The 13,002-nt window shown below is 38.7% G+C and overlaps 2 protein-coding genes across 3 annotated transcripts in view; one reads left to right on the top strand and one right to left on the bottom strand.

Annotated features, from left to right (window-relative positions):
• The window catches only part of Rab9a (RAB9A, member RAS oncogene family), a 24,464-nt gene extending 23,115 nt beyond the window's left edge, over positions 1 to 1,349 (top strand). For both annotated transcript variants that reach the window (XM_031371146.1, XM_031371155.1), the window contains one exon: positions 280 to 1,349. In XM_031371146.1, the coding sequence (XP_031227006.1) occupies positions 311 to 916 (606 nt within the window). In that variant the 5' untranslated portion in view covers positions 280 to 310 and the 3' untranslated portion in view covers positions 917 to 1,349. The remainder of the gene's footprint in view (positions 1 to 279) is intronic.
• A 4,982-nt stretch (positions 1,350 to 6,331) lies between these two features.
• Trappc2 (trafficking protein particle complex 2) overlaps positions 6,332 to 13,002 on the bottom strand; it is a 10,607-nt gene continuing 3,936 nt past the window's right edge. Inside the window, exons 3-6 of the mRNA XM_031371134.1 lie at positions 12,012 to 12,123; positions 9,365 to 9,509; positions 8,565 to 8,650; positions 6,332 to 7,103 (exon numbers count right to left, since the gene is read on the bottom strand). Of these exons, the coding sequence (XP_031226994.1) occupies positions 7,005 to 7,103; positions 8,565 to 8,650; positions 9,365 to 9,509; positions 12,012 to 12,104 (423 nt within the window). The 5' untranslated portion in view covers positions 12,105 to 12,123 and the 3' untranslated portion in view covers positions 6,332 to 7,004. The remainder of the gene's footprint in view (positions 7,104 to 8,564; positions 8,651 to 9,364; positions 9,510 to 12,011; positions 12,124 to 13,002) is intronic.

Here is a 13,002-nt window from a genome sequence, read left to right as displayed (position 1 = left end):
TTTTTTCTTAGTTGAATCAGTGAGCTTCTGGATATCTCTGACTTTTCTACCCAGTAGTGCCTATATCTGAAGGAAGGAAAAAAGGGACAGGAAGGGAATATCTCCAGTCAGTGTGGGGCTGTTGGAAGTTGGTTAAATCTCATTTTTAGGTAGTTCCTTTGCAAAGTGGAATCAGAGCTCTATGTGTTTTCATTTTACTTAAATACTGACTTTATTAGGATTGTGTGGATTGCACCAGTATAAAGGCATGTAATGGTACCTTTTTATTTTTATTTACAGGATTCTGAAATCAAAACTTATACTATTAATAATGGCAGGAAAATCGTCTCTTTTTAAAATAATTCTTCTTGGAGATGGTGGAGTTGGCAAGAGTTCTCTTATGAACAGATATGTAACCAATAAGTTTGATTCCCAGCTCTTCCACACAATAGGTGTGGAATTTTTAAATAAAGATCTGGAGGTGGATGGACATTTTGTTACCATGCAGATTTGGGACACAGCTGGTCAAGAACGATTCCGAAGCCTGAGGACACCATTCTACCGAGGTTCTGACTGTTGCCTGCTTACATTTAGTGTTGATGATTCACAAAGCTTCCAGAATCTGAGCAACTGGAAGAAAGAGTTCATATATTATGCAGATGTGAAAGAGCCTGAAACCTTTCCTTTTGTGATTTTGGGCAACAAGACTGACATAAAAGAACGGCAGGTGTCTACAGAAGAAGCCCAAGCCTGGTGCAAGGACAACGGCGACTATCCTTACTTTGAAACGAGTGCAAAAGATTCCACCAATGTTGCTGCTGCCTTTGAGGAGGCAGTTCGAAGAATTCTGGCTACGGAAGATAGGTCAGAACACCTGATTCAAACAGACACAGTCAATCTGCACCGAAAGCCCAAGCCAAACTCATCCTGCTGTTGATAGCATTAAAGGGATAGTTGGTGTGTTCTAACCAACACACAGAGGTTGGAGAACAAAATTAGTATGCAGAGAAGTTCATTTACTAATAAAATTCAATTAACGCATATTGTTTCCTCATTAGCCAGTGGGAGAAGGGACACTCACTCTGGAGGAATCTATTTACTCAGTAATGGCACGTTACATTTATAAATTGTAATGGTTGTCTAATGTTTCTTTAAATTAAAACATTAGTGCTAATAAGATGACCAAGAACTGACTTAATTGTAATTCAGACAAAAACCTTGACTATTCTAGAAGTACACTTAGATTGTTTTGCCCCACAAGAAAATGGAGAATTACTTTTATATGTGTATATTTTTATGTAATTAGCATTCTATTCTTGGTCCAGGAAAGTAAATTCCTACAATACTATTAAAGATTAAAATCTAATGCATTTCTTTATGTTGCAATGCTTTTTGATTTAATTACCTCATCTCTTTATGATGATTTAACTTTTCTTATTCATTCTACATATTAGAATCTACCTTAATTGTGTGGCACATATATTCCCCCTTTCCAACAAAGGAGCTACTACCTATGCGGATTTTCATTTACTTTCCTTAAAAAAAAAAAGACTGAATTTCATATATTCCAGGTTGACTTAGAGGCCTTTTTTTTTTTTTTAAATTTTATGTATATGAGTACACTGTAGCTGTACAGATAGTTGTGAGCCTTCATCTGGTTGTTGGAAATTGACTTTTAGGACCTCTGCTCGTTCAGGTCAACACTGCTCACTCTGGTCAGCCCTGCTTGCTCAGTTTCTGCTCACTCTGGTCCAAAGATTTATTTGTTATAAATAAGTACACTGTAGCTGTCTTTAGACGCACCTGCAGAGGTGTCAGATCTCATTACTGGTGGTTGCTGGGATTTGAACTCAGGACCTTCAGAAGAGCAGTTGTTTGCTTTGTATTTTCTTTTTAAGATTTGTTTATTATATGTAAGTACACTGTAACAGTCTTCAGACACTCCAGAAGAGGGCATCAGAGTTCATTATGGGTAGTTGTAAGCCACCACGTTGGTGCTGGAATTTGAACTCTGGATCTTCGGAAGAGCAGTCTCTTAATCACTGAGTCATCTCTCTAGCCCTGACTCAGAGGTCTTACCCCCCACCCCCATGTCTAATGCATGGCAGGTGAGCTGTATATATTTTCAACCTAGCACTACTTTCTGAGAGGGTAATAAAGACTTGTATTCACACAGGTATTTCCATAGATTCTTCTCTATCACTATTTAGTGATTTGTTCTCAAAATTTTTTATTCTAAAAAGACAACTTTCAGCAGTGATCTTTGTTTTAGGGTTACTAGTGCTGTGATGGAATACCATGACCAAAAAGCACCTTGGGGATCGCTGTTTATCATCAAAGGCAGTCAGAACAGGAACTCTTAAACAAGGAAGAAACCTGAAGGCAAGAGCTGATGCAGAGGCTATGGAGGAGCGCTGTTTACTGGCTTGTTCAACCTGTTTTGATACAGAATCCAGAACCACAAGCTTAGGGGTTACCACTTAAAATGGGCTGAGCCCTCCCACACCCTATAGGCCTGCCTGGTCATAATGAGGCATTTTCTCAAGTGAGGTTCCCTCCTCTCATATAGTTGTCTCATGAGTTGATTTTGTTTGTGGTGTAACAACAACAGATTTGTGAACAGGTGTGCTCTATATGGATATTTTGGGTACAGCTCTCATCCCATCATCTAAGGAAATAAAGTCATTTATAGGTTATTAAGAAAAGCATACTAGGGAAGAAAGATCCTGGGCTGAAGAGGTTTTAGAGTAAGAGGTGGAGTACAAAGGAGCCACAGGTATTGAGTGAGCCTAGAGCCACTTTGATATGCTAACAGGAAGCTTCTTTGGTACCTGACACTAGTGTTTCAGCTTGCTTTTTCTATCAACACAACAGAATCCCTTGCCTAGGGAATGGTGCCACCTACAGTGGGTTGGTGTTCAACTTAACTAACATATCCGTTGAGACTCCCCATATGATTTTAGATTGTGTCATGTTGATTAATACCACAAGTTTCAGAAGTTAAGGTTTCAACAAGAACTTTAGGGGGACATAACTCAGCCTATAGGTATATTAAGCCTTTACTACACAGACACATATTATGTGTTTGTATACTAGATCAACTTAACCAGTGGCTTCCCCCATAACCCTAAGGAAACACAGATCCTCAGGGAGGGGTGGGGCCCTGTGAGCCCCTCCATAATGGAAAGTCAACAGATTCAGTATTGGGCAGGTAATCACAGCAAATGAGTTCGCCAGTGAGGTAACCATGTTGTATTTTTTATTTGTAGATTGAATGTCTTAGCATCTTACCTTTTTTGTTTAAGAGATAGGGTCTCTTGTAGCTGAGGCTGCCATTAAAGTCCTGACCTTCCCAGATGCAGGATTCCAAGTGTGTTCAACCCCACCCACATTTGTTTTTTTGTTTTTTGTTTTTTTTCGAGACAGGGTTTCTCTGTGTAGCCTTGACTGTCCTGGAACTCACTCTGTAGACCAGGCTGGCCTCCCAAGTGCTGGGATTAAAGGCGTGTGCCACCACTGCCCGGCTCCACATTTAACATTTTAACTTTAAAAAATATGTTCATAACTTGCAGTTTACTATTGAAGGATTAGACTAGTTGGTTTTTCAGAGTTGGCTTTCAAAAGTTAGAGCTGTGCAGCCAGAAGTGATCAAATGTTTTTGTCTGTGGAGAAAGGAAACACCTAGCTTCACAGGTGTTGAGTACAGTGAATACTGGCTAACCAATCACACATGCTACCAAACTGTATAAACCGTGAGGAAGAGGAGGAACAAAACCTTAGGGATATCCTTGGCCATTAAACTAGCTAACAGGATTTTCTTGTGTTTGAGGAAAGTCAGGAGTGCGGATATTACCTAGGCAAAGATGGACAATACAGAAAAGTAAGAAATAGGAAATTAAGCAGGTGGTGTGGCAGTGGAAGCAGTGACATGCAGCTGTCTAGGAAGAAAGCAGCCAGATGGGAGGAACTGTGTTATGCTTCACTGCTCCTAAGGAGGGGGTCTCTGTGGGTAGAATCACCATATAGTGTCTGACTTTCATTACAGTTGTCATGTCATATCTAGCTGAGGTTAAATTGTGTACTCAGACAGAGCCTTCTGAGTTACTTCCATTTTAAGAGGCACATTACTGAACTTGGAAACAGATAAAGGTGCATTTGGCCACTCAATATAAATATTTCTGCTCTTCTATCCTGAGAAACCTCCTAGATGAAATTAAAACATCCTGGAAGTTCCTTTTCTTTATTTTACAATTGTACATTATTGAAACTTCGTATTTATGTAATGTTTCCATGATGGCAAGTTCTCTCCAATGGCAGTAGAGAAAAAAGGGCACCAATAGAAGTTCCTAGTGAAATGGTGGTTTCTGGGATGCTATGGACTGTCAACTAGGAAGTATGGGCATCTTAAAACATTAAAACAGGCTGGAGAGATAGCTCAACGGTTTAAGAGCACTGTCTGCTTTTTCAGAGGTCCTGAGTTCAATTCCCAGCAACCAATAACTGTCTGTAATGTGATCTGATGCCTTCTGGCATGCAGGTGTACATGCAGATACAACACGCATAAGTAAACTTTAAAAAAAAATTAAAACTGGCCAGGTGGTGGTGGCCTTTAATCCCAACACTCAGGATGCAGAAACAAGTTGTTCTCTTGAGTTCAAGGCCAGCCTGTTCTTCCCAGTGAGTTCCAGGGCAGCCAGGGTTACACAGAGAAACCCTGTGTTTGCTCAGTGGGTAAAGGCCTCACATACCTGCCTAGCTCCACGTTCAGTCCCTGGAACCAATACCAATGTAAAGGCATAAGGGAAAAGCCAATTTACATTGTCTTCTGACCACATGCATGCCATGGCACACACACACCAATGAATAAATAAAACTTTAAAAAGCCACAGGGATAGGGACAGAGTAAAGACGTAATGTCAACATATTAGAAATACACCAGAAACATGGATACCGAGTGAGGTATCTCCTAGAAATGTCCAGCTACAGAAAGGACACAACCAGGTTTATATATTTTGATCTGGATCACCTTTAGAGTATAAATGTGTATTAAACATTTAGTGCCAACATGAAATTTTACCTGTGTAGGACATTACCTATCAGCTTCAAACTTTGTCAGATGAGCTTGCTTAATGCTTTACCCCTTACACAAGTTCTGGCTCCCATGCCTTTATTCCTGGAATGCTGCTTTCCTGTTTGAACATTCTGAGGTCTCAGTCCTTGCTGGACTTCCCCTTGAACTTCCTGAAGGTCACACATGAAAATTAGTACTTAACTGTTGCAATATACTTACAAGGTGAATGGTCCTAGTTCACATATTGCCCTCAAAAGCCTGAAGAAAAGGAAGGCTATTTGCAAGGTACCTCTTGTTCTCCAGGACTAGAACCCAAGTCTTGCCCAACTTCATGCTGTAATATGATGCTGCTACTGGTTGGGAATTATAGCACCTCCCTGGGTGTGAGTTACATGCTCACTGAGGGTGAGACAAGTTGTATATGATAAAGATATATTTGGGTCTTGCCTGTTAGCATTGTTCAAAGTACCAGATTTTTAAAAAAAGACTTATTGTTTTTAATAGTATGTGTGTGTGTTGGTATGTGCCTGTAAATGCAGGTGCTCAAGGAGGCCAGAGGCATTGGATCTCTCTAGAGGCACTCCCCTTAGATGCTGTGAAACCAACTTGGGTCATCTGCAAGAACAAAGACATATTCTTAACTGCTGAGTAACATTTCTCCAGTCTCAAGCCCTAGAATTTTATCTGAGTGCCTTTGTCAGCAAGTAAGAGGTGATCTGTGATCAAGATATGCCATGTTAGTTTTCAGACTTCAGTAGTGAAATGGGATGTATTGGTGTTGATCTGCATTTTAAAGTACGCATCAAATTACCACATTCTTGGATATAAATCTTTATTTAAGAAATAAAAAAAAAGTGATGGTAACAACTTCACCAAAGAATATAAGAAAGTTTAGAAGTGCTTACTCAAAAGTTATAATGGAAATTTTTTTCCAGTGTGTATATGAAAATCTGGTTTGCTTTTCCATGCACATGCACTACTGTAAAATCAAACCAACATTTCTTTTTCTTTTTTCTTTCTTTCTTTCTTTCTTTTTTTTTTTTTTTTTTTTTTGTTTGTTTTTTCGATACAGGGTTTCTCTGTATATACCTCTGGCTGTCCTGGAACTCACTCTGTAGACCAGGTTGACCTCGAACTCAGAAATCCACCTGCCTCTGCCTCCCAAGTGCTGGGATTAAAGGCATGTGACACCACCGCCCAGCCAAACCAACATTTCTAATACAAGAGGCCACATCTGCCACCTTCTACCCTGTATATAGCCTAAAAGGTTAAGTGCAAATGTCAGTGTTACCCAGGCTTTTATTAGTAATACCAAATCTGGATTATAACATTTTTTCAAGTACAGATATTAATAAGTTTAAATAAACCTTTAGTTTACTAAGAGAAAGGAAACACTAGATTATAAGGTGACAGAGGCAACACATTTTGCCATGGCCTGTAACTGGACCAGCATACATAGATTTAGGGGTTTAGAGTTACAGCAGGATGATTATTCTCAACCTCTGGCAGAGGTAGGTAGGCAAGCATGTAACACTTGGCCTGGGCTTTCTGCTTAAGCTCCTTGGTACTGCAGTGTATTATGCATTGTAAAAGAACATCTCTAAATGTATAAATAACTCATTTCATTCATGTCTCCAGAACTTTTCAGTCTTCAATCTAACAAATATAACATATAGTTACATGACATATGCTTTTGACTTAATAAATTAAGATCATATTATCTTAGGAAATACAAAAGTTTTTTTAAGCTTTTAAATAAAAATGTTCAAAATTACTGGTAATGAGCTGTTTGTAAATATCACAGATCACAAGCAAATATTAATGCTGATAATCAACATGAAAACAAAGTACAATTTTAAGGGAATGTTTTCCAGGCTATTTCAAATTACTTACAGAACACACATTCCTGAGTATACCCCACGATGATACAGCTTATTTCAGAGTTGTCCTCCATTTAGCTTAAAAGGTGTTTCTTCCCAAGAAACTGAACTTTTCTGTCAAACGCACTTGATCGAATAGGAGAATTGGGTTCATAAAATGGATTCATTGCAAACTAGGAAAGAAAAGGGTTATTAGTGAGCCTATTAAAGGAAAGTGGCTGGTAAATCACAGGTTGCTAAAGGAAATTTACATCTTAAAATTTAGCAAAGACAAGAGTCTGAGTCTCATTTTTAATTTTCACTGAAAGTGCTCCATTGCTCTTTTTTAATGAAGCAGAACTGGATTTCAAAAAGGCATTTATAGAGTGTAGTCATGAGAGTTAAAGAGAAAAAGACAGGAAGTTCTAGGGCATCTGTGTGGGCTTCTCAGAGGATGCCCACTGCTACATTGTAACATCTTAGCCAGGTGTGGTTGCATACCCTTGCAATTTCTGAACTTGGGAGCTGCAGGAGGATCAGGAATTCAAGCCTACCTTTAGCTGCAGAGTGAGTTCAAGACCAGGCTGGGCTACAGGAGACTATCTCAAAAAATTAACAGGCCCAGTGCCTAAAGCAACTTGACAAGCAGACCATCTCCAGTACCCGCATAGTAGGAAGAGAACTGATTCCTACAGGCTGTCCTAACCTCTCTCCATTAAGTACACCAGGCATGTGTTACCTCTCCTGAGCCTCCTACCCCCACAAATAGACAAAAAAAGCAACAAGAATCTTTAAAAAAAAAATAGAAACAAAAATGTCTTAAATTTTTTTTTTTTGGGAAGCAGGTTCTCATTCTATTCCCTAGCCTGGCCTTGAACTCTGTAACCTAAGTAGCTTTAAACTCACTGTAGTCCTTCCAGTCTCCCAAGTCTTGGAATTCAAATGTAAGTTACCACACCTGTTTGTCTGATAGGGTCTTGTGCAGTCCAAAGCAGCCTCAAACCCACTATTTATCTGAGACTGGCTTTGCACTCCTCAATTTCCTATTGTACCTCCCAAGTGCTGGGATCATAGGCATGTCATCTCCTTACCTGGCTCCTCTTCAGGAACTCTGTGATCCAGTAGTTTAGTTTTGAAAAGTACCTGCAGCTAACCTCATAACAGTATGACTGATATGGCCTATATACATTAACACAGATTTTGAATCTATCTTGTATTCATTACAAATGGGTCAATCTATATGACCCTTTGGATTATGTAAACAAACAGTAAATGTCTCATATGTTCAGCTTTTTTTTAACAAGTTATGCAGTACTGCTGCTGCTATTTCCACCCCGAACCCCTCCTAAAATCCTTATGTAGCTTGGCTAGCTTCAAACTCATGATTCTGCAAAGTGCTGGTATTATAGACATTGTCACTGTGCCCTATAATTCTTTTAATTTAGGGTTTTAATACTAATAATAAAGTTAATAATAAAGTTGAAACACATCAGTTCCTTAGCTAATAATAAAGGGGCTTCAAAACATACGTGAGAAAACACTAAAATGAAATTACTAATGATAAGAGAAACTGATTTTTATACCTTAATTTGGGCTGTATCTCCAGTCCTATCCTTTTTAAAAATTAGATATTTTAATTTTAGGGTATACCGTACCTTTATATACAAATCATAGACATCAGTAAAGAAGTTCTTTATTCCATCTTCTTGTCTCACATCATGAAGCATAATAAATCTCATATGTGAAGATAATTAAGGCATAATCTTTACTAGAAATGAAGCATTTAAAGCAATCAGCTGGTAAGATATTCTTCAAATTTGTCAGATGCACTGTATTTTGTGATGGCAAAGCTGAATACATAAACTGGCTTAAAGTCTACTTAGCTTTATATTGAGGATGTAATATTTACAGTTAGAAAACAGCTTTTGGTATGGTTCAGATGCCCCCCCCAAAAAAAACCCACCATGAATTTATTTTAATGTATATGAATACACTGTCACTGTCTTCAGACACATCAGAAGAGGGCATCGGATCCCATTACAGATGGTTGTGAGCCACCATGTGGTTGCTGAGGATTGAACTCAGGATCTCGGGAAGAGCAGTCAGTGCTCTTAACATCTGAAGCATCTCTTCAGCTCCCCCACCTTTTAAACCCCATGTTTGTTTGTTTTTTTAAAAAAAGTGTTATAAATGAAAAAAAATTTGTGTTAGCCTGACTTTTTGAAGTTTGTAGAAGGGCCAAGCTCATTGACTGCAGTACCATCCATAGGCAGGTGAGCTCACTATACAGTATTCCTCTATAGTCTCTACTTCAGTTTCTGCTTGAGCTCCTGCTCAGACTTCCCTTCAATAATGGACTTAGGAAGTATAAGCTAACCCTTTCCTCCCTGAAGTAGGTTTTGGTCACAGTGTTTATAACAGCAACAGAACACAAAGTAACATAAGGTAAGGATATGCCCTGCAGTGACAAATGCCGATACAAACCACTCATTAAATTTGTCCACAGTTTTTAAGTACATGTTGTTAGAAAGCCACATATTTTCATCCACAAGGTCAAGAGCAGCATGAGCTATAAACTGGTTCAGATGACGGTGATCATCCTAAATAAGAAGATGAAGAAAGAAATCCATACGGCATTAGCACCACCAACAATTCATTCTGAAATTCTGTCAATTTGTGTGTACTGTGTTTCCTCTTATTTTAGATATGGCCTTATTATGTAGCCTAGAATGGTCTTGAGCTCCTGACCCTGCCTCAGCCTCCTAGGTACTAGGACTACAGTTAAGTATCAGCATGCTTGGTTTTCATTCTGTAAACTCCATACATGTTTTTCTTAGAGGAGGACTCTTTGCATTTACTTCATGTATTATTATCATAAAAGATTATGGTTTTTAAAATAGTATTGCTATCACTCATAAACAGGAACACCAATTAATAAATTTCTTTAAGAAACTATTAAACATATTTCCAATCCTGGTAGAAGGCAGTTACTAACGTTCTACTTTCATCATATGAAGAAAGACTACTATTTCAATTGAGGAAATAAGTAAGGCAGATCCTACTTTCTAGAAGCCCCTATCATATTAGAAGAGAAACACACAAAGTATGTGTAAGCCAATATGGACCAAAGAGAGCACTTTCCCTAGGTGGAGACCAAAGTAGAAATCAAGGACAGAAACAAAGGGATGCCATGCACATAGGGCTTCAAGGACTGGAAGCAAAAGGGACAGCCAGGCTTCCTGAGCAGAAGCTGCAGAGATAGTAGGGGTGGCACTTGTGAAGACCTATGATAGGCCTCTTGCAGAACAGAGATTACACGGCTTTGGGACCTGGGATGGGGAAGGAGGTCATGCTCAGTCCAGCTCTGAGTTGTTATCTTTATTAACAGCAGAAACAATCCCGTCATAATGGTGAGTATCTTCTTCATGGGCAAGATGGCCTAACTGAAAATAAGGCAGGAGCGACTCACTACAATATAAAGAGCAAATTCATGACCTGGATGACGTCTTAGTCCTGTGGAATTCTCTTTCCCAATGTGTTTTTCAATAACTGCCTGCTATGGAAGAGATTCTATATGCTATATAACAGTGGTTCTCAAACTATGGGTGGCAACTCTTTTGGAGGTTGAAAAACCCTTTCACAGAGGTCAGCTAAGACCATCTGCATATCAGATATTTAAATTATGACTCATAATAGTAGCAAAATTACAGTTACAAAGTAGCAATGAAATAAGTTTATAGTTGGGTGGGTCACTACAATATGAGGAACTGTATTAAAGTGTCATAGCATTTAGGAAGATTGAGAACCACTGGTATATAGAGCCCTTCTCAAAACTCATATGGTCCTCTGAATGTGGCTTTAGAAAGAGGGTCACTGAAGATGTAGTTAGTTAAGATGAGGCCATTCTGGAGTAGAGTGGGCCTCTAATCTAGTGTACTTGCTGTCCTTAGAAAAAAGGTTTGCTGTGGTGTGTGGTGGCTCATACCTGTAATCTTGGCACTAAGGAGTTTGAGGACAGAGACTATCCATGAACTGGAGGACATCCTGGGCCACCTAGTGAATTCCAGGAGAGTCAGGGCTACAAAGTGAAACTCTGACATCCTCCACAACAAAAAAATTAAATGGGAGCTCTGAACACATGTACACAAGGAGAATGTTACCAGAATACAGGCACTAAGTTGCCACAAGCCAAGAGAACTACCTTCCATAGGAGTGAGGCCTTGCGAAGGCATTAATTTCAGACATTTGCTCCTAAAACTGCTACAGTCCATTTTTGTTCTAAGGCACTCAAGTTTTGATACTTTGCTATGACAGTGACAAGAAACTAGCATAACCTTCTTACTGGGGAGGTTCCCAGAATGAGGCTGGTGGAAAGTCACCAGTTGCCCAGGAACCCTTACACAGTTAAAGTAAGTTTGCATCCCTAATGCTGCCATGCCATTCAGAGGATTCTCTGAATCTTTAGAGAAATGCATATATGCTGTGTCCGTCTCTTAGCAGTTTTTTCTTCCTATACACTGATGATCACTCTTGAGGGATTAAGTACATACTGTGGAAATGCTTTAAGGTGAGTGGTAGAGAAAGAACTAAGACCAAGACAAGTTAGATAACAAGAAAGCATTTCCTCTGCTGTTGCTTTTAGAATTTCCTGATGTGGCATGGCTGTCAGTAAGATGGAGACAATTTAAGCAGTGCTGGAAAAGCCACAGAAATGAAGTGCTATAGTCCTGATGACAACAGGACAACATAGAGTAAGGTCCTTTTAATCCTCAGGTGTAAACTGATCTATGTCTGCTCTGGTGAAAAATATGATTTGCTAAAGCACAATGGACTACTGTGGCATTCTGAGGCAACAAAAATTGTCCCAGGCTCATGACAGGTAGGCTACATTTTCATATGCTTAAGAAGTCTTTTGTAGTTGGTGACATTCCTTCCCTACCTGTTTTCTGTCAGTCTATGGGACTCCAGAGAAAATCTAATTTAATTGTTACTATATCTCAGTTGTTTTATTTATCCTCAGCTATTTCATTTCTAAAGCACTATTATGATAAACCATTACAAATGACATAAAAAGCCTTATTAATTTAAGGCTGCATACATACTTTGGATTCTGCTTTTCCAGGTGGCAAAAATTCCATTTCAAAAACCGGATTATCATGGTGGCCAACAATTACAAAGTAGAAGCTTCCAGACATTGTCTTCAATATGTAGTTCCTAATCAAATTAAATGAAAATAAAAACCAACACACACTTTTAATCAATACTGAAATCCAAAATGATTAACCTGAAGTACATAATTCTAGTTTTCCTATTTAAATTTGGCAATATGGCCTGCTTTTTGGTATACTTTCATGGGCATATGACTTTTGGACTCTACACATTAAATATCTGTGATATCTCCTTTAGAACCCAATGTACTATATCTTCTAAAGGAAACTGGAAAACCTGTAGTATATCATAAAGATGGTATTTTCATGGTTGAAAATGTAAACATTTAGCTCAAGGATCCCTGTATCTGATGGAGTATATCGGGCTTAAGTTGGACTATCCCCCTTAGTGTTCACATTAACACCTGGAAAGAGGCTGCTGGTTAAAAGTAGAAAAAGGCAAAGGACATAATTAGCTTGTCCCAGAAACGTTCAGGAGATACCCTTCAAAAGAAGCTAAAAGCCAACTATACCACAAACCACTTTTACACAAGAGAGACAATGTAATGATATTTGTACACAGATTATCCAGTGTGTTTGTCTTCTTTCTATAACAAGGATGTATGCTACAAATTTAAATCTCTGAAAATACAAGGGCCTAGGATATGTCTCTTTATACACTAATTTATTATAAAAGTTTGCCAGGCATAATAGACAAACCTTTAATCCCAACATGTGGAAAGCAGAGGCAGGTGGATTTCTATGACTTCCAGGTCAGTCTGGTCTATATAGCAAGTTCTAAGGCAGCCATAGCTACATAATAGAAACTGTCTCAAAATAAAAACAAACAACAACAAAAAAAGAGAAATTAGGGTAAGTTGGGCAGAAACTAAGTATTCCACAGTTTTACATTAAAAAAATATATTTATCGTGTGTGTGTGTGTGT

Source organism: Mastomys coucha, chromosome X, assembly GCF_008632895.1.
Source record: "Mastomys coucha isolate ucsf_1 chromosome X, UCSF_Mcou_1, whole genome shotgun sequence".
NCBI lineage: Eukaryota > Metazoa > Chordata > Mammalia > Rodentia > Muridae > Mastomys > Mastomys coucha.
Note: the sequence above shows the minus strand (reverse complement) of the source record. Positions and strands in the feature narration are given on the sequence as shown.